General features: G+C 52.9%; 1 protein-coding gene across 4 annotated transcripts in view; it reads right to left on the bottom strand.

Moving 5' to 3' along the window:
- Positions 1-21,621, bottom strand: part of WHRN (whirlin) — a 44,877-nt gene that overhangs the window by 9,781 nt on the left and 13,475 nt on the right. For all 4 annotated transcript variants that reach the window (XM_085076352.1, XM_085076353.1, XM_085076354.1 and 1 more), the window contains 6 exons: positions 20,985-21,200; positions 12,045-12,170; positions 4,290-4,492; positions 3,996-4,032; positions 2,276-2,488; positions 1,559-1,765 (listed from right to left, as the gene is read on the bottom strand). In XM_085076352.1, coding sequence (XP_084932478.1) covers positions 1,559-1,765; positions 2,276-2,488; positions 3,996-4,032; positions 4,290-4,492; positions 12,045-12,170; positions 20,985-21,200 — 1,002 coding nt within the window. The remainder of the gene's footprint in view (positions 1-1,558; positions 1,766-2,275; positions 2,489-3,995; positions 4,033-4,289; positions 4,493-12,044; positions 12,171-20,984; positions 21,201-21,621) is intronic.

Raw genomic sequence — 21,621 nt, 5'->3', positions numbered from 1 at the left:
CCGGCATGGCATCACCCTCCTGCCCAAACCCACCCTGCAGCATCCACATCCAGCTGCACCCGGGGCTGCAGGGGAAGGCTGGAGGGAGCCAGAGGTGCTGGGGAGGGAACAGCAGCAGGGGCTGAGGGCAGAGGGAGCAGACTGGGAGTCATGCACCTCATCTCTCTCTCCTGCTCCACCCACTGTGAGCTGGTGCTCTCTGCTTGGCAGCTGTTCCAGCAGGAGTGGGCACAGCCATCCCCAGTGCCAGCATTCCTAGCACAGGGCAGAGCTGGGAGCAGGCTGTGCTGTCACACCCATGGCACAGGTGCCACACAGCCAGGGAGGCCCTGCAGTGCCACCGAGGGACACGTGCTCCTGAAGGAAGCGGTGCCTGCTCCTTGCTCTGTGCCACAACAGCCCCCTGGTGTCCCTCCCCCTGGTGTCCCCTGGGCTCATGTGCCAGCTGGGGCAGGGTCACTGCTCCCACAGCAGCCCAGCCAGCCATGCCTGGCACGTGTCATGGGGCTGGAGGCAGAGCATGGCACACCTGGAGCACGTGGCACAGCCCCAGGCACAGGGACAGCGTGAGAGCAAGGTGTCACACTCAGCACACAGCCCTGGCAGACCTGTGCCAGCCCTCAGAAGAATTTTCCCAGCAGCTCCTTGGAGAGCAGAGCAAAACACACTTTGTTTGTGCTGATCCAGAAAGGATCTCACCAAAACCCCTCCTGACCAGAGCGGGTGGCTTCCCTGGGGGTACTTGTGGAGCCAACAGGACAAAAGCACAGCTCTGATGCTCTGCCACTCTCCGAGGCCTCTTGTAGGGCAGGCAGAGCCCCAGGAAAGCCCCCTCCTCCGGGTGGACCCTCTGCAGCCCCATCCCACCACCGTGGGCTGCTTTCCTTGCTGCACAACCAGCACAGAGCCCATTGTTCCTTTTTTCCACGCAGGGTTTAATTTCCAAGGTTACTAATGCATTTATGATGAAAGGCACTTTATGGCAAGGAAATTAATTTGGGGGCTGTGTGCCTGCACAGTCTGAGGTGATTACACTAACTTAATTAGGTGGTGCGTGCGACGGGGGCCTGGCAGAGACGTGGGAGAGCTGCTGCTGCTGCTGCTGCTGCTGCTGCTGCTGCTGCTGGAGAGTGGGCTGGGAATGGGATGGAGCTGCCTGGCCACTGGGGTTCCCACTGGGATGGGGAGCAGGCAGCCAGCATCTTTAGGGAGGAGATTTAAAAGCTGGTGAGCAGGAGCAGGCACGGCACATTGCTGGGATTTCTGTGTGGATGTGGTTTCTGGGTGCAAGGCAGGCTCATCCCTCACTGGGGTTAAGGGACACTGAAGGGACACGCAGCCCTCATGCAGGGGACAGCAGTGTCTGTAGCACAGAGACACCCAGCAAATCACCCAGCCTGCATGGAACATAAAGCTTTGGGGGAATGAATGTGGGAAGTGCCTGGCCAGGGCTCCCTGTGGGGTGCAAAGCCTTTAGAGCATTCCAGGCAGAGGGGTTTGCTGTAGGACTGGCAGGAGGAGTTGCTGCAGGGAACAGGATCAGGCAGGAGGGACCTACCCGGGCCGAGCTGACGGTGGTGGCAGTGAAGTGGCTGCTGGAGGACGAGACGGTGTCGCTGTAGGACATCATGGAGTAGCAGTCGGTGCTGGGCCCTGCTGGCTGCCGCGCCTTCATGGACTCGATCTCCCTCTTGAGCACCAGGTTGTCGAAGCGGTCGAGGTCTTGAGGGGAGATCACTCCCCGCACCTCGGAGAGCAGAGAGAACTGGCCAGGCACACCCAGCCAGGGACATGTTGGAGCACAAACATGTTCCTGGGAAGAGGAAGGGGAAGGCCTCCCTCCCACCACGGCCTGCAGTGGCAATGGGATGTGCTGGCAGATAATGCAGGAGGTTTGGTCCTAAATGTCACCAGAAGCTCCTCTGCCACTGAGCACCAGCCTGTGTCCCCCAGAATGGCAATGGTCCAGAGAAGCTGTGGCTGCCCCTGGATCCCTGGAAGTGCCCAAGGCCAGGCTAGGCAGGGCTTGGAGCAGCCTGGGATAGTGGAAGGTGTCCCTGCCATGGCAGGGGGTGGAATGGGATCATTTTTAAGGTCCCTTCCCACCCAAACCAGCCTGGGTTCTGTGATGATTTGATTATAATGTGGATTTGACTTCCATGCCCTCCCCCTTTCCCTGAGCAGATCACCTTGGAGGCACTGTGACAATGTCCCCACTGTGACAGTGACTCAGCTCAGCCCACCAGCCCCCAGCAGCTGTCCCTGCCCTCCTCACCTTGGCCTGCGTGTTGAGCAGCTCAAAGAGGGCCATGACCAGAGCATCCACGGAGATGTTGCCCTCCTTGTACTCGTCCAGGTAGTAGCCCATGGTGGCTCTCTCCTGTTCGTTGAGCAGGTGCCGTGCCTGCTCCTCCAGCATGACGCGGGTCTGGTTCACCATGGTGCTCAGGGTCACCTGCGAGCCGGCCAGCCCCCGGTAGAACACGGGCTGCAGGGACAGGGGACAGGCTTTGGGGGCGGCAGTGGGAAGGAGGGCAGAGCTCTGCTGAGCCAGCTGGGCTGCACCAAGGAGTGTCCCCTGCTCTGGGCTCTGCCCGCCAGCCCAAGCTGCCTGTGTGTCACACACTGCCTGTGGGGCAGCTGGAAAACAGCGCTGGATGGGGTATTTTGGGAGTGACTGGAGAGAGGTGCCACCAAAAATTCACCAGCTGTTCAGTGACACCACTTGTTTGGGTAAATCCAGAGCCAGGATTGGAGGAGCTGAGCTCTGCTCTGGGACAGGGACAGGAGCCAGGGAATGGCTGGAGCTGGGCCAGGGCAGGTCAGGCTGGAGATCAGGAAAGGTTCTTCCCCCAGAGGGTGCTGGGCACTGCCCAGGCTCCCCAGGGAATGGGCACAGCCTGAGGCTGCCAGAGCTCCAGGAGTGTTTGGACAATGCTGCCAGGGATGCCCAGGGTGGCATTGTTGGGTGTCTGTGCAGGGACAGGAGCTGGGCTGGGTGATCCTGTGGGTCCTTCCAGCTCAGGAGATTCTGTGATTCTCGGAGTTCATGCATCACCAGTTGAAACACAAAACAGCTTCCCAGCCCTTTTCAGCTAGTGCAGATGCTGTGACCCAACCAGGCAGTGATTTAATCCCAGGCTGTGCTCCTCCCTGGCAGAGGTGGGGGAACTGGGGCCATGGGAGACATGCCAGCTCCCCATCCTGTGGAAAAGGCACATTTGCCCCCACTGCCAGCCTGAAGCAGACCCTGGTGAAGAAAGAGCCACTGGCAACCAAAGGAGCCCCAGGGAGAGACAAGCCTGGCTGCAGATGAAAGACTTTTTTCCTTTGAGAGGGATTTCTGAGGGGAGGTCCTTGCTGTTCCCTCCCAGGCAGTGTTGGCACAGGGATATGGAGCAGACAAGACCCTGACTATCCCAGAGACAGAGGAGCTGAGGCTGGGGAACATGTTTTGCCAGCAAAGAGTACAAAGCTGTTATCAGGGAGAGCCACCTGTGAAACCTCCCTGTGCAATTTCCATTTAAAAGCAATGTGCTCTGAAAGAGGTGTGGGGAGAAGATGTTGGCACAGAGCTGCAGGCACAGCACGGGGTGAGTCCCTGTGCCTGGGGAGCTGGAGAGGGCTGGGGAACATCCCAGCAGCTGTCAGGGCCCAGAGACAGCCACCGTGTGGAGGGAATCATGGTCACCTCTGCGGGGTGGGGGAGGTCCCCACAGTCCTTGCCCATGGGTGCTCATTGCCCCTTGCCCACTAAAGTGATCACTGCCAGGCCAGGAGGCTCCAGATGTGCTGCAGATGTGACACAGGAGAGGGGACACGCCCTCTGTGGGAACACAGCTGCCAGGACGGGGTGGGGAGGAGCAAGACCCATTCAAACCCACCCCAAACCAGCACCCCTGCTACAACCAGGAGCACAGATCCCTCCCTCCCATGGAAAATAAAGGACAAAAAGCAGTGATGTTTTCTCCCAGGGGAAGTCTGGGATGTCTTACCCTGGCTGCCACCTCCATGGTGTGGTCACCCACTGCCCTGTGAGGAGGGAGAAGGTCAGTTAGCACTGTCACTTGTCACCTGGCACATTCTCTCCTCTCCGGGCCAGAAAGCCAAAAGCTTCTGGCCTGAGAGAAGGGGAAGGGACAGCACCATGTTGCTCCATCCTATAGATCAGAGATGCTCCCCTGATCCAGGAGCCACACCCCAGCACTGGGTGGGGACAGACTGGGGACCGCGAGCACCCCAGGGGCTCTGAGCTGACAGAAACCCCCAAAACCTCCCCAAAGACATACCCTGCCGAGCTGAGCAGGGTCTCCCCGAGCTGGGAGCTGGTGATCCAGCGGGTCTCATCCACGGTGGTGCGGGCGTGGGGCAGGCGGCCGATGTCCTTCACCGTCATGATGAGGTGCCGCGAGGACTTGAGCAGCTTCACCGCCTCGTCGTGGGGGATGCTCAGGAAGCTGCGGCCGTTCACCTCCAGGATCTGGTCTCCCACCTGTGGGATCAGCGTGGGGTGAGCCTGGCAAGTTCCCAGGGATTTTCTGGTGGGAATAACGCGTTCCTGTCCCAGCAGGGAGGAGCTGCCCAGTGTAACCCAGCTCCAAAGTGGGGACACAGCAGTTGGAGGGAGCAGGGGAAATGCTGTTGGATGGAGAGCAAGCTGGTGAGGAGCAGTCTGTGAAGGCTGGAGGAGCCTGTTCAGGATCCCAGCTCAGACCAGTCTGCCCAGTCTCCTCCATCAACCAGGCCAAACCCAAAGCACATCAAGGCCTCCAGCCCCAGTCCATCCTGCTGCTCTGTGGAAACCCCAAAGCTCAGATCTCTGCATGCAGCAGAGAGGGTCTCACCACAGCCTCCAGCACTGTGTAAACTCCAGCATCTGAGACATTTCTCAGATCTGAGACATCTGCATTCCATTTCTCCTATTTCCTCCCCAGCTGCCCCTAAGAGATTTCATTTTGTGGCCAAAGCCTTTGCTGGAACCAGAATCTTCCCTGACAGTCTTGTGGTGTTTCACCCTTCATCCCAACTCCTCTTCCTCTGTGTTTCCAAGACATTCAGAGCTGTTCCTCCTCACTCATTTATCACAATTTGTCCTCATTCTGATAAACCACCATTTTTTAATCTTTCCCTAACCATAGGCCTCAGCTCAGCTCTACCAAAACACAGTCAGGTTTTCCTCTCTGCCTGCCCAGCAAGGAGCCACAGGGAGAAACAAGTTCCAGAGAAGTGAAACCAAACTGCTCAGTGGCAGATGAAGGTGCCTGTGGAAGGACAGATGGAAGAGATTAGGCCTGTTAAATTTAGAGAGGAGATAATGTGGGGGGGCTGGATGGAGCTGTACAAAATGATGCTGCCAATAATGAGGAGGCACTGAAGGGCTCCTGTTTGCCCTTCCCTCTGCTCAAAGGACAGAGGATACCCAGTGAGGCTGCAAGGATGGTCTGAGGGGCACTGAGGGGCAACAAGGAGCTGGAGGAAGAGCATCATGGAATCATTTGGGTTGGAATAAGCCTTTTTAATATTGTGGAGTCCAGATGCAGCAGAGCTCAGCTCCATGTTCAGCTCCATGCAGGGACCCTGAGTAGGTTTGCCTCATTTTTCATCCTAAAATACAATGGTTTGTGTTGGAAGTGACCTCGCAGATCCCAGAAATGGGAAGGGAGGGAAAATTTGGGAATGCAAATGACGTAAATCACCACCTTCCCAACCATCAGGCTCCCCAAATATCTCAGGTTCCCCTCGAGCTCTGTCAGCTTTAAATCCACTGGCAGAAAATTGCTGATTGCTCACGTAACAGGGGAGGGAAATTATGCAAGTGCCTAAACTGCCAAGAGAAACACCAGCTCAGGTGCAATCAATATCATCTCCCAGGGCTTGCTGATCCATCAAGCAATCCCCTGGAGTGGATTTTGCTGCTAAAACAAGGAGCACCAGGTTCACTGCAGCACCAAAACAATAAAAATCCAAATTTGATTAGGCGGTTTTATTGCAATTATGAATCTTTAATAGTTTTCCATAGCAGGGATTAAACTTTCATGAGTTTTTTTGATTCAGGACAGTAACACAGGTTTAATAACCTTTAATTTCTCCTTTTAAGAGTCAACCAGGAGGAGGCTGGCAAGCTCTAGTCACATCAGGGAGACCAGAGGGGCTCCAGACCAGTTATTTTCTGTCTCTTTACCTGAAGGGAGCCTAAAGAAAGCTGGAGAGGGACTTTGGATAAGGACAGAGGGAATGGGATAAGGGAATCATTGGATGTGTCTCCAAATCAGCCTGTCTGATCACAGACTCCTATTAAAGCTGGCAAGGATTTTTTTGCTAATTAACATTGATAATAATTATCTTTTTTCCACCCAAAGTCAAGGACAAGTGGGGAATTAACAAAAAAACTGCATACATGCAAAAAAACCATCTACCAAAAACAAAAGCTGACCCTGGGAAATGATTTGCTGCATTCACAGCTCCAAACTGGCACAGAATAAAAGAAGTAATAACAAGACATTAAAAAAAAAAAAAAGTTGTAATAAAACACAGGAAAATTATTGCCCTGGATATTTCAGGAACTGCTTTTCAGTTGTGCTCAGCTAATGGTGGGTGGATACCCAGGACGTGCTGAATGCTTGAACACTTCTGAAAACGTGGATTATTCTCATTTCCTAGGGGAAAAAATTGGAGCCTGAAATGCAGGGGCTGAACATGACACGCACAAGGTGACAGACCATGACAAGGAGAGAGGTGGAAATAACACCCCAATGACAGCCTTGGCTCTTTCTCCTTCTGCAGACAGTGGGCAAGGGGAGGTGCAGTCAAGAGAAACTTAATGGGCTGCAGACAAGGCTTTCTGAGCACCTAAAGTCTCTTAAAAATAATCAAAACTGGCTCCGGGAGAATTTCAATCACACGGACAGAAAAATAGGCGAGAGGTTTTAAATGGGATTGAACGTCAGATGGCAGCAAATTGAGCTGGGAGTGACAGGGCCAAGGGGATGCCAAACGGTTTGGCAGTGGCACCAGCCCTGTTTAATGCCACTGAAGTGCCAGCAGAGAGGCTAAATGACGCTGGAGACACCATGAAAGTAGAAGGAGCCTCTCTGCAGCACAAATAATTATCCAAAGCCCTTGAGAGATTAAAAATACAGGCAGGAGAAGGTATGAATCAATTTGGAATTGACCAAATTAAGGAGGATTAATTGAAAAATAAGGAAGTGCTTGGGAAACAGGTCAGGGCAGATGATCCATGGACAGCAGAGGCTGTTGGAAGGATCCAGGATAGGTTTGGGAGCAAGACAGGGGATGAGGGGTGCCAGGCGCTGACTGAAAATGGGTTCTTCAGCCAAACACTTTGCAGTCCAGAGAGGAGGAACAAAGCAGCCACAGGGTGGAGATGAGAGCCCAGGAGGGAAGGGACTCTCTGGGGTGGCAGTGCTTGTTGCAACGCTGGGGGAGCTTTTAGTGGAGAGTTTTCTGTCCCCATCACGGTGACACCACAGGAAGGACCAGGAGGAACTTTACATCTCGAGCACCACAAACCTCCTCCATGAGTTTCTCACCTGCAGCTCATTCCCCAAACTCTGAGGGAGCCACAGGGCTTTTACTTCATCTTCTCTTTTTCAGGATCTTTGTCCAGCCCCAAAACCCAGGGCAGCTTTCAAGGGGCAGCTTTGGGATGAGGAGCTCGAGGAAGTTTGCAGATGACACCAAGTCATGTCCAGGGAAGGGAACAGAGCTGGGAAGGGTCTGGAGCACAGGAGAGGCTGAAGGAGCTGGGAAAGGAGCTCAGCCTGGAGCAAAGGAGGCTCAGGGGGACCTTGTGGCTCTGCAGAGCTGCTGACAGGAGGGGACAGCCAGGGGGTCAGGCTGTGCTCCAGGGAACAGGGACAGGAGGAGAGGGAACAGCCTCAGGCTGGCCAGGGGAGGGGCAGGGTGGACATCAGGAAAAATAAGGAAAATGTTGTCCAGCACAGCTGCCCAGAGCAGTGGTGGTGTCACCATCCCTGGAGGGATTTAAAAGCCGTGTGGATGTGGCACTTGGGGACATGGCTCAGTGGTGACCTTGGAGTGCTGGAAGAATGCTTGGACACGATGATCTTGGAGATCTTCTCCAGCTTAAATGACTCTTTGTTCTATGACAGCCGCTGCTGATGTAAAATCATTCACCTCTTCCTATTTACAGTCTCCCCTTCCCTCTCCTCTCATATCTGGATAAATATGGATCATGGCAGCCCTTTTCACCCCAGCCCTCGTTCTGGGAACTCAATATTGAGTTGTTTGCTCAAAGCAAGCTCCCTGAAATCCGCTATTTCTGATTTAAAGGTCAAGGAGAGAAAACACAAAGTGGCTTAAGAAGGTAAAAAAAGAAAAAGATCCTGACAAAATACAGCACCAGGAAAAATGAACAAGGAAGAAACGAGGGCCAGGCAGAGCCAGGAACAGCATCAGGAGCTCAGCTCGTGCCCAGCACCGCTGGGAACATCACGAAGGAGGCAGGAAGGACAGAGGCTGAAAGCAAACAAGGCTGACTCACCTCCCTCCTCTGCAGCCCTCTGCTAACCCCCATTTTTTCACTCTCACAGCCTCCTCCGAGGCAGCAGATTTTAAAACATGCCCCAAGAGCACATTGTCAGAGGTTTCATGAATGAATAAACATCAAGAAGTCCAAGGCCAAGACAATGAATATTTAGTTATTGACTGACTGCAGAGTTCCTGGTTTCTGCTGGAATTCTGCCCTGTCAGGGAGCAGAACAGCAGCAGGGCTGGAGCTCCTATGGGACCCACATCCCAGGACCTGCTGCTGGAGCAGACAAAAGCCAGTTCAGCTTCTCTGGAAGAGAAACTTCCTTGTTTTTGCCTGGCTTTCAATCCCTTTTGTTGGCCCTTCGACCAAAATTTAAGTGAAGTCTAAAATGTTAATTATTTCTTTTAGTTATTATTTAAACAGTCCAAAATTCTGATTCGATGCCATAGGTACAAGGAGGTAAAAATGAAATGTCTGGTAGAATTACAGATTGCTTTGGGATGGGAGGGAGCTTAGAGCTCATCCAGTGCCACCCCTGCCATGGCAGGGACACCTTCCACCATCCCAGGCTGCTCCAAGCTCTGTCCAGCCTGGCCTTGGACACTGCCAGGGATCCAGGGGCAGCCACAGCTTCTCTGGGCACCCTGTGCCAGGGCCTGCCCACCCTCCCAGGGAAGGATTTCTGGCTAATATCTCATCTAAACATCAGAATGAGCTCAATTCTGGTAACAAATTCCGTGAAAGCAGCAAACCCCACAGAAGGATTCACTCCTGGGAAGTCTGCAGGAACCTTCCCAACAACCCTACAAGGTTGTGTTGAGCCTGCATTGAGCAAACCCACAATTTTTCCATTTTAAAGAGCAACAAATTACCTGGAAATCATATTTATCCACCAGTTCTTTCTTCCTTGGGGCATCACATCCCTTCCACCACCACCTGGAGCAGCAATCTACATCCAACCATGTCTAACAGCAGGACATAAAAGCCCTTTTTTTCCCCTCCAAACCTCCAGGCAGCTCTAAATTTACAGCCCTCAGCATACACAAATCAGGGTGGGAAGTGCCTGTGAGGATCTGAAATCACACCAAGCCTGACACTCAGCACAGCATGAGCCTGCTGGACACACAAATCAGTGACTGGAGAGCAGAGCAGCGAGGGGGGAGATCTCCAGAATCAACAAGCAGAGGCTCAGGTGTGCAAACAAAGCCACGGTGGTGGCACCTGGGGTGACAGGGACAGGGATGGAAGCTGAGTGTGGCTATTTGCTGGCATTGCAAGCAGGCATGGGATGAGGTTTGGAGGGATCAAGCCAGTTGTGCTCTGCTGGGACTGTCCCTGTGACATCAACTCACTGGCATGGGGATGGAAAAGGAAGCAAAGCAGCAATTTTCCTTTGTGCAGCAAAACCAGGGATTTGGAGCAGCAGGGAATCAAACAGGAAAAAAAACCAAGGAAAACAATGCAGCTTCTTTTGTCTTCTCCTGTATTTAACCTTTCAGGCTTCTGGTGTTTAGGAGATTGATCCTGACACTGGCACAGGGGACAAACATGATGTCAGCAAGGTCACCTATGCAGCTCCAGCCAGTCCCTCCCTTTCCAGCTCCATCGAGCAGAAACAAACTGTCCTGTGCCTCTTAACATTCCTGTCTTGAAATCCAGATGTCCCAGAGCACTGTCCTGCTGCCTCTGGCTGATGAAACCACTGAAATCCCTGGGACACTGCTGGGGACATGGCCAGGGGTGCCAGCCCAGAGGAGCATCCTGCACTCTGACACAGACCAAGGGGCTGCAGGGAGCTTCCAGCAGAGCTTCTGCTGCCTGCAAAACACTCAGCCACCCCTCCAGCATGCTCCTGCAGCTCCCTGTCCTAAGGCCCAGGACCCCCTCGTGGCACAGGGTCCATTGCCCTGCTTAGGACCTGAGAGACATGAAAACTGGGATTGATCCAAAGCTCCAAGTGCAGCATTTTTATTCTGTGGCAAGAGGGGAAACAGGAGCCTGCAGTGCTCAGGACAGCTCAGCAGTGGCTGCTTTACCCCTAGAAGTCTCCTTGGCTTTCCAAGGGAACCCTGGTGACCTCAGTGCCACAATTTGAGGGACAGGATCATATCTGTCCCAGCTCTCTCCACCAGACTGTCCCCAGTTCGTGCTTTAAGTGACTTTATGGGACCACTGGAGCAAAGTCCTAAACAGCCCAGGCTGATTGATGGAAAAATCACTTAGCTTGGAAAACACCTTTAGGATCACTGAGTCCAAGAGATGTCTCACTGCACTAACAGAGGGGCTCAGAGCAGATCTCCCCTCATCCTCAGCAGCCCAGCACCAGTCCAGGGCATTGGGAGAACATTTCAGAGTTTAACATCCATCAGATCTCGACTGACACAAGGAATAGGAAAGAAGTGACCCTCAGAGCCCATGAGAGTGCAGTGGAGGAGGGAGTGACTGGATGTCATTGCAGGAAATTGGGTCATTTAGAGGGAAAAACACACCAGAAAAGAAACTGTGCCTGAACTGAAATGATCCAGCCTGAGGAGTCTGAGTGGCAAACGTGCCTCATTCACAAGTGGCACAGAGATAATCCAAAAGCTCCCTTTCCAACTTATTTCCCTGGTGAACATACACAGTTTTAACCCCAAATGTCCCTTCCAGGGTCAGCTGTGATCCCAGGATGTCCTGAGAGCTGGTGAAGGCTGGAGGAGCTCTCAGTGCTGTGTGTGCATGTGGTGGGATGAGGGAGGTGGAGGATGTCCCTTTAGAAGAGCTCTGCAGCCAACTGTGACCTCTGCAGCCTCAGAAGGGCTCAGCCAAACCCCAGAGCATCCCTCAGGAAGCTGGGCTGAGCATGGATTGAGCTCCAAACCCCAGAGCATCCCTCAGGAACCTGGGCTGAGCATGGATTGAGCTCCAAACCCCAGAGCATCCCTCAGGAACCTGGGCTGAGCTGGATTCAGCCGAGGATGGATCAGCCCTGCTCACCCCAAGGGTGATCCTGCTGGTTAACTCACATCCCTGGCACTGCCAGGAGGAGCCAGCACAGCCCTGCTGAGAGCTGCCCTCCAAAATCGTGCCCTGCAGGCAGGCTGGGAGCACCCTGGGCACCAAACTGGCTCCAAAAGGAATGGCTTTGGATGGCAGGTGCAGGGAGAGGGAACAGGAGCAGGGTCTTGAATGGCAAACTCTTTGCTGCCAGCTCAGGGAGGTGAGAGGGACTTTCTGATGAGGAGGCTGTGGGAGCTGGGCCTGGTTAGCCTGCAGAAGAGAGGACTGAGAGGAGATCTCAATGCATACAAATATCCCCAAGGGTGTCAGAGGATGCTTCCAGAGGCTTTTCAGTGGCTGGACAAGGAGCCATGGCCGTAAATTAAAACACAACAAGTTCCACCTCAACATGAGGAAGAAATTCTTTCCATGGAGGGTGGAAGAACTCTGAAACAGCTGCCCAGGGATGGTGTGGACTGTCCCTCTCTGGAGACATCCCAAAGCCACCTGGACACGTGTCACCTCCCAGCCCCTCTGGGATCACTCTCACCTTCAAGCCAGTGCTCTCTGCCTCAGAGCCTTTATCCACACCCGTGATGTAGATGCCCAGGGAATACTCTGCTCCTCCTCGGATCATGAGGCCCAGGGATTTCCCCTCATTCAGCACCAGATTCACCTGCAGAGGAACAGGAGGAGACATTGATGTGGTGTCCAGGTGCTGCCAAGGAGATGTGGAACACAGCCAAGGAGATGTGTCCTGCTGTGTCCCTGGGTTGGACAGCAGCTCCAAGCCAGGGATTGAGGGAGCAGTGGGGAACACCAGGAGGAAAATCCAGCTCTGGAGGACTGAGAGGGCTCAGCTTCATGAGGGGCAGCACATATGAGTGGATTTCCAGCCCCAAATCAGCTGATCCACAGCAGTTTTCCACTTTCTCCTTTTACAGGTGCATCCCTGGGATAGAGACTGTGTTGAGAGCAATCCCCAAAACCCCAGGGGCACCAATGGGGCTGGTGCCTAAAACAGAGCTTCCTAAGACAGAGGCTAGACAAAGTTAGGAGAATAAAAAGCAGATTAATTTATCAAAGGCCGTTAGGTCCATTTAGGGCAGACAGAGCCCTATTCGAGAGGCTACACCCAAAATGGACAGTGAGTCATGAGTTCTTCACATTTTATAAGTTCTGTCCATTAACATATCAGCCTCAGTTCTCCAATTACACGTTCAGGTGACGATGTCAATCACCCCAAGTTTGCTCCCCTCAAGTCACTGTTGTTTACATATTTTGGGGCTCTGAGGCAGCAAAGTGCCCTTGGATTTTCCAGTTGAGAGCAATGTTTTGTCTAAAATGCTGGGAACAGAGGTTTTTAGCACTTTATATGGAGCCTGGAGCTACACACCAAAACTACAGATTCATGAAAAATAGAAGCTAAAAATCCTTAAGGCATCAGGGTGGTGCCAGCCAGCACTGGCTGCAAATTTCCCCTCCTGTGCAAACAGAGCCATGATTCCCCTCCATCCAGCCTGGGAATGAGCCCAGCTCCATCCTCTGCCCTTCCCTGGCCCTGATTGTCTCCAATTAACACTTTCCATGCATCCAGCACATATTGCAGAAGACATTTCAGATTTTCCACAAGCTGACAGGCAGCACCTGGCTGGGTGTTCTGCCCACCAAATGCTGCTCTGCAAATCCAGCTTCCATCTGCCTTCCTCCAGCCTCTCCTCCTCAGAAGGGCTGGCAGTCTCTGGGTGTTCAGGTGGGAATTTCGAGTGCATGAGCAAGCCTGTGCTCAGCTCCCTGGAGGACTCTCAATTTAAAATGGCCTTTGTTCGCTCACTGCGTGACACTTTAGAAATGAATAACTCCAGGGTTGTTTTTCTGCTTTGGTCCCAAGTTTTAAGTCACTTCTGGAGAAAAGCAGACAGCAGGGATAAAAACAAATGAGAAAAGCCAAAATGTGTTTCACACTGATAGAAACAACCAGAAGCAGGCTGTTTGTGAAGGGCTTTTCTATTTAAACCCCTTTGCTGCAGTCAAACCAAAATCTTGCGCATTTACCTGGATGGAAAAAATAATTCCCAGCTTCAAGTCAGTAATTAATCCATCTTTCTAGGGGACACAGCATCACAGAGGGAATCCAGGCCAGTCTTAGAGTGGCTGGTATTGAAAACCCATTTTCTGTCTTGGTGATAGAAACTCAGAAATCAGCAGCAGGACACTAATCTACCTAAGGCTCCACATTTTGGATTTACTGAAATGGATGCAAAGCTGCAATGAGAACTGTAAGACACCAACTACCTGTTCCAGCATCCCTCCCTGCAAAACCTGATGCTCCCTGGGTTTCCTCTCCCTGCTTTAAAGTGCAGAAAGTGCTGGAAACAATTTTAGCATTGAAGGATTATAAGGGAATTATAGAGACCTTCATGCTTCAGGCTGGAGAGAGGAGCTGGGCATTGAACCACCCAAAGGAGCAGCTGCCTGTCAAATCCAAGGGCAGTTTGGTTTTCTCTTCACATGGAAACCTTGCTCTGGACCACGGAACACTTTGCTGAGCGTTTGGTAAAATTCGAAAAATATTCAGCTTTTCTCCAGTGCTGTGATCTCCCAGTCCACCTAACGGCATTTGGGATTTCCCTGCTGTGCATTTTTCACCCCACTGTGTATCTCTCAAAAATTCCCCAACGTTGGGGAAAAATACAAGTAGGACAAGGTGCCTGGGATCACAGATCACATCAGAACAGACTAGGAATGACCAAATTCTCTTTCTAACTCCCTGAACACCATTTTTACTTGCTGGGGTTAGCAACAGGAGGGGCAGCTCCACCTCCAGACATTTCCATTTCCCTCTGACACTATCCTGGTAAGCTGAGGAGCTGCTCCCCCCACGTGGGGAGAGCATCAGATGGAGTAAGAGATCCCTCCTGTGCCTGTGCAGCTGAGCTGCTGCCACGTGAGCTGCTGGGCTCACCCCTGCTCTGCCAAACCTGCCCTTCCAGGGGCAGAAAATGATGGATATGGGAAGCATGGAGCTGTGAAACCCAGCAAAGCTGAGCTGTGTGGGGTATCCAATCTAATTCTAAGCCCAGTATCCAATCTAATTCTACCATCCTTCAGCTTAAAGCCATTCCCTGTGTCCTGTCCCTCCATCCCTTGTCCCAGTCCCTCTCCATCTCTCCTGGAGGAACTTTAGGTCCTGGAGGCCCAGGGACATCCAGGCAAGGTCACTCCCCACCCCTTGCCAGGCATTCCCAGCACCATCCCTGCCCTGTCCCCTCCTTCCCCGTGCCATTCCCAGGCTGTGCCCAGCCCCAGGCGACTCCTGCCTGCACCACACAGAAATATTTGGAAGTTCAAGGTCACAGCTTTAATTTCTGTTTCAACACTGAAACATCTGCCATCTCCTGTAGCAGGAAATGAAGGGGAAAAAAAAAAATGGCATCATCAGTAAAGCATTTGCTCCGAGCTGATTCCTGCACAGGATTTCTTCTGTCTGGGTTTATGGAATTACCTGTTGACAGATTCAATTTTGCCATTAGAAAAAGGCCTTTCAGACACGAATTAGCCTGCCCCAGTAGGACTGAGCACACAGCTGTGTGGCTGAGGAGGCTCCAGCCATGCTGACAGCTATTTCCAGCCCATTACTGCTGCCACACAACACAAACAGCACTCAGGGATGCTCACAGGGCTCATCCTCCTCCTGCTTCCCAAGGAAACCCCACCGTTTGTGTCTAGACATCCTGCAAACAGCGAGTGAGGGGAGGCAGAGCTGGCTCAGAGCCATGGACTGAGCCCTGGGAGCAGCTGGGGGCTGCCAGAGCCATCAGAGCTGTCCCAATGTCACCCCCTGCCCAGGACAGCTCCCTAATGCCACAGCAGCACTTGGGCTGCCACCTCCACGGGTGTTCAGTATTCAGAACCGAGCAGGGGACAGGGAACTGGGGAACAGGGAATTGGAAGCTTGTGGCTGAACCCTGTGGCACAGGGCTCTGATGGAACACTGGATTCACTGATTACAGCTGCAGGGAATTCTGCCCTTACTGCAGGAAAATACCAAATTTGGGGAATACAGCACCTGCCACCCAGCACAGACACAGGAAACAAGGATCTGTAACACCCTGCACAGCCACAGAGCTGAAATGGGGACAGGGAGCAGCTCCCAGCGCTGAGAGGTGACACCAGAGCACAGGGACAGTGTCCAAACCAATCCCTCTGCCCCTCCCAAGCCTCAGCCCAACTCCTGCTCAGCCCCTGGACTTCCCCCTGGGCAGGGCTCAGCTCATGCAAAAATTGCCACTTCTGGGTGTTTCTTCTGCTACAAGTGCCTGAAACAACAACGAGATGGAACTGCTGCCCCTCAGGGAATGACCCAAAGGATATTTTGGGGTAAATCTGCCAGGACAGAGTTACAGAATGCCTGAGCAGAGGGATGACTCCTGGAAACAGTCCAGGGCAGGACAAGCTGATGCAGCTGAAGATGCCCCTGCTCACTGCAGGAGGTTGGATTAGATGGGATTAAAACATCCTTTCCAACCCAAACCATTCCATGCCTTTCACCCCCAGGGGACTGAGGCACCAGTGGCTCACATCCCAGATTCCAGCAGCACAGGGAACTAAAAACACTCCCTACCAGCCTGGATAAACTTAAAGCTGTAAACAAATCCCAACCCCAGCAAGGTCAAAGCAAGCAAACAGTGAGAGACGTGGGGAGCTGGATCATTCACACTGAAAATGTCATTACAAACTCATAGACAGAAATCCTTCCTGCCCTGTCCTGCATCTCTTATCCTTCATGCTCAAGTAGTCACCAGCAGTGTCTCAAACCTTCAAGCCATGCAGTATTAGCACAGATATTTTATATTTTTAAACAATAATTACAGCTGCTTTTGGCTACAGAACTGCCTGAAGACAAGAGGATGTTCACACTCCCTTTATTATGTTTTCTCTCTTCTGCTGCACCAAAAGCTGGGAGGAAGAAGCAGCTCCCCTGGCAATAAGCACATTAAGGCACCAATTGAGCTGATGGAATGGTGTTTCTGGGAGAACTCACAGCCCAGCACTGGCAGAGTGCTTTGCACACTTCATCTTCCTCCCAGCTCAGTAGCTCCTCCGAGTTCTCGCTGTCTGAGGGTTCCCAAAGTGCTTTTAATGAAATAAGCTGTTGATCCTGGAAGTCCATCAATGACAATTCCCAGCACAAATGGCCCTTGCTGCTGCTGTGACAAATCCTGAGGACTTTCAGCCTGGAGAGATGATAAAATCCAAGTGCTCTGAAGCAGAAGGGGAGCATGGGGAGCAGATCCCAGCTTTCCAGCAGGCAGGGACATCCTGGGATGGGGCTGGGGGTTGTCACCTGCTGCTGTGTCTGGCTTTGCACGAGTTCAAACCCTTCCTTTCACACTTCCTGATGTGTTCCTCCACCTGTGGGGAAGCTGGAAGCTGTTGGCAGAACCCTGTGGCACACTGGATTCACTGATTTCAGCTGCAGGGAATTCTGTCCTTACTGCAGGAAAATACGAAATTCGGGAAATACAGCACAGACATGGAAAACAAGGATCTGTAACACCTTGCACAACCACAGAGCTGGACCTGCCAGCAGCTCCTTCAGCCCAGCAGGCCCTTCATTGTCACATCCCTTCCCCTGAGCCATCACTTGTGCTAAGTCACGTCTACACCAAAAACCTGCCCAGATCTCAGCACTGCCCTCTGCTCACACAGAATGTCCTCTGAGTTGAGCTCAGGACAGGATGGATTCTGCCTGGGGGAGGATGGGGAGAGCTAAGCCAGCTGCCAGCCCACCAGGGACTCCCCAAATTCACACAGTGGCTTTTCCACAGCTGGAAGGGAAGGAATCCCAGTGTCCACAAAAGTGGACAAAGCCACAGGGCAGGAATGCTGCCTTTGGAGCTGAAGCACTGCCCAAAGCCAGCTGAGGTCAGCCAGAGCCCAACCACCCTGTTCCACACCTCCATCCCACTGGGGTGACCTCACAGATCCCTGCATGGGTCAGTTACACCAGCACACACCTCACAGTGGTGCTTTCCATCCCAAGCCTTTGGATAACAAATCCTTCTGCCTCTGGATAATCAACTCACTACACTCAGTGACAAACCCATCCTTCCAGGCATGCAGAGGAAGAGGCAGCCAGACAGGGCTATTTCTGTCGCCTGAAGGATGCCAGATGCCTCCACCAGCCTTGAATTTAACCTTGGAAAAGCTGGAAATATCCCTCAGACCCTAATGGTGTTGCAGTCGTGCTGAGCTGCAGCAATGGATTCACATCACTCCAGCCTCCTGCTGCAGGGCTGGAGCTGCTCTGCTGTGTTTTCCCAAACCCTGCCTGCTTGAAAGCCTTTGCAGATTCATTCCAGGACATTCAGATCGATTAGAAATAGGAGAGAGCAGGGGGAAAAAAGAAAATAACCAACTAATTCTCCCCTCAGAATATAAAACCACCCACGAATCAAACAGGCCTCGGTAGCTGTCAATTCTGGTTGACAGGGCTGAATTAACCAGGGATGTGTTGCCTTTATTTGCATTTTTGTGAACAGAATAACCCCATTTTCAGCATAATTATATTTCCATAGCTACTTAGGAATCTACACATACAAATAGGAAGAGAGAAAGCTGGAGGCAGGTGGTTCCCCTGCTCTGGGACAGGTTTGCACCCCTCCATGCTGCTCAATAATTCAGGATACAGCCCATCCATGCCCTGCAGCCTGAGTGCAGAAAATGCCCCAGAAATAACCCCTGTCCAGCCCCAGCCAGGGGGGCTTGCTGCCAGCAGCCTTGGAGCAGCAGGAATTGCTCCCACCATCAGCTGGCACAGCAAGGCACCCCTGGATGTGGAGGTGTCTGGGCAGCCTCGAGCATTTCAGAGCTGCAGCATCCAGTCATTTTCTTTTTTTCTGGTCTTACAGACAGGAAATCAGGAGTGGAGGTGATTGCAAAGTGCATTCCAAGCCTTGGGCACTGACAGCAGTGAGCAATGTCCCTGCTGGTGTCACCAAGGAGTGGGACAGGAAGAGGTTCAACACTCCTTCTCCATCCCATCTCTCCATCCCATCACTGCAAGCTTCAAATATTTCCTGCAATTCCCATGGATTCTTCCCAGGTTAACAGAGGGGCATCCAGCACCCTGTCCTGGGGTCACAGCAGGATCCTCTGCTGCAGTGAATCCATTGGAGGCACCAAGGGGGTCAGAGGATGGAGCAGCTCTGCTGGGAGGAAAGGCTGGCAGAGCTGGGATTGTTCAGCCTGGAGAGGAGAAGCTTTGGGGTGACTGAATTGTGACCTTGCAGGGCCTGAAGGAGAGGCAGGAAAGATGGAGAGGGACTCTTTACAAGGGATAGAGGGACAGGACACAGGGAGTGGCTTCAAACTATCAGATAGTAGACTTAGATGGGATATTAGGATGGAAATCTTCTCTCTGAAGGTGGGCAGGCCCTGGGATAGAATTCCCAGAGAAGCTGTGGCTGCCCATGGATCCCTGGCAGTGTCCAAGGCCAGGCTGGACAGGGCTTGGAGCAACCTGGGACAGTGGAAGGTGTCCCTGCCATGGCAGGGGTGGCACTGGATGAGCTTTAAGGTCTTTTCCAACTCAAAATTCTCTGAAGAAAGCAAAGAGTCACCTGAGTGTGTGGAGCAGCACCAAGGAATGCAAGGACAAGCTCAGCTTTTGGAAAAGCCACTCCTCCCACCTGGGCAAGGCTGCTGAGGCCAGGAGGTCACCAGGACGAGCAGGAGCACAGCCAGGGCTGGCAGATCTTCCCAGGGCTCTGCAAGTGCTCAGGACCCCTTGTTCAGCTGCAGGATTCTGAGCATTCCCTGTGCACAGCCAGCAGGGACTGAAGGGATGATGTGCACAGACACAACTGCTCTGCCAAGGTGACACCGAGGGGCAGAGGGTGGGGGACACCAGCCAGCAGCTCCTGCTTTCCTCTTCTCAAAATAAAAATAATAGGCCCTTCTCTCCCTCGTGGCCCACATGAATATTTCATCAGCAAACTGCCTCATCCTCGATTAGATTTTTCTGTCCCTCTGGCTGAGATGGAACTCACAGACCCTTCTGCAGTGTTTCCAGGAGCTGAGGACATTCTGGGCACAGACAGAGCGATATTGGGATACAAAGAAGGCAACAATCAAGGCTCCACACAATTCCATGTCTTTGGGAAGTCTGTGCTTATCCTAGGAGAGTCCTTTGATATTCCATGGGTGGCAATGAGGAAACACCACATCCTGCTTGAACAGGATGAGGTTCCTCACCCATCTGTCCCTCCAGCTGTGCCTCACTGCATGGCACCCGAGCACTGGGACTGTGCAGTGACACCTCTGGAGCTCTGCCTGGCCATGGAAGTGTGAGGGACAGGAGACATCAAATCCCCAGGATCAGATATTGCAGCTCGAGCACCCTGTGCTGGCTTCCCTTACACCAAGGTCTGTTTCAAGGAGGGCTGGAAATTCGATGTGCTGATGGTTTCCTGCTGCCAGAGGCCCAGGATCCAGGGCCAGCACTGGCCACACTCCCCTGGGGTCACTACAGAAGCAATTCCCTTCCTTGCTCCTCTTTCCCTTTCACACAGAGCCCTCCTGGCTCAGGCTGCCTCCCCCAAGATGGAAAGAGAAAATTATCTAGTTTATTTTAGAGCATTTTTGGAAGATGAAAAGTTAGAGGGTTTTTTTTTTAACTTCGATAGATCCACCCAGAGACCCAAGAAAGCCTCACAGAAACACCTGAGCAAAGATCTGAAATGCAGCAGGAAGGGCAGGAATGCACTCTGAGGTCCAGCCCTCCACATGCACAAGGGACACAGATCAGAAGAGACCTTAAAGATCATCCATTCCCACCCCTGCCATGGCAGGGACACCTTCCACTGTCCCAGGCTGCTCCAAGCCCTGTCCAGCCTGGCCTTGGACACTGCCAGGATCCAGGGGCAGCCACAGCTTCTCTGGGAATTCCATCCCAGGGCCTGCCCACCCTCACAGGGAACAATTCCATCGTATTATCCCATCTCAGCCTACTATCTGATGTTTGAAGCCATTCCCTGTGTCCTGTCCCTCTATCCCTTTTCCAAAGTCCCACTCCAGCTCTCTTGGAGTCCTTTTAGACACTGGAAGGTGCTCTGAGGTCTCCCCAGAGCTTTCCTTTCTGCAGGCTGGACATGGATATCAGTCCCTTCTCCCAGCCTCCTGTTGGGAAAAGCTTTAAAAGCCACTTCAGGACCCTCCCTGCCAGCCCAGGCTGCAGCTGCACAATTCCTCACCTCCAGCCCAGCTTCTCCCTGTGCCAAACACCAACAAAGCCAACCCAACCCACCCCATCCCACAGGACTCCTCAGGGCAGACAGAGGGCAAGCTCCAGCCTGAGGGAGAAATCCAGGATCCTAAAGGAGAGATGAGCCATCCCAGTGGAGAACCACACAGACAGCAAGCCCAGGGGGAACAAAGAGGCTTGGGACCTGCACGGGGTGAAATCCCCAGGGTCCCCTTTGCTCACCTTCTTCTCATCACCCTCCTGCAGGAGCTGGAGGTGGCTCCTCTTCTCGCTGTCCCTGCGCAGGGAGCTGTTCTGGTGGTGGGGCAGCCCCGTGGGAGGGGACACGCTGCGGCCCTGGGGGTCCACCCAGGTGTAGATGTGGTTGGTGACATAGCCCCCTGGGATGCGCCCCACCGAGTGCACCGACAGGTTCAGCTTCTTGCAGCCCTTCAGCACCTGCAAGGCAAGCCAAGGACAAGGGGTTAATGCCCACAGGGCCACCTGGGCTTTGGGGGGACACAGCTTTGCTCTGGAAGACAAAAATTGGGGGTTATTTTGTAAAAAATTAGATAAAAGTGCCAAGAGGCACAAGAAAGCCTCACAGAAACACCTGAGGAAAGATCTGAAATGCAGCAGGAAGGGCAGAAATGCACTCTGAGATCCAACCCTCCACATGCACAAGGGACACAGATTAGAACAGACCTTAAATCCACCCAGTGCCACCCCTGCCATGGGCAGGGACACCTTCCACTATCCCAGGCTGCTCCAAGCCCTGTCCAACCTGGCCTTGGACACTTGCAGGGATCCAGGGACTCAGCTCTGGAGGATCAAAGATCTCCAGCTCCTCTGCAGCCACCAGCTGAATGATGGAGCTGCA

This window comes from Lichenostomus cassidix, chromosome 17 (genome assembly GCF_008360975.1).
Source record: "Lichenostomus cassidix isolate B80296 chromosome 17, HeHo_3.0, whole genome shotgun sequence".
Taxonomy (NCBI): Eukaryota; Metazoa; Chordata; class Aves; order Passeriformes; family Meliphagidae; genus Lichenostomus; species Lichenostomus cassidix.
This window is presented reverse-complemented; position numbering and strand designations above follow the sequence as displayed.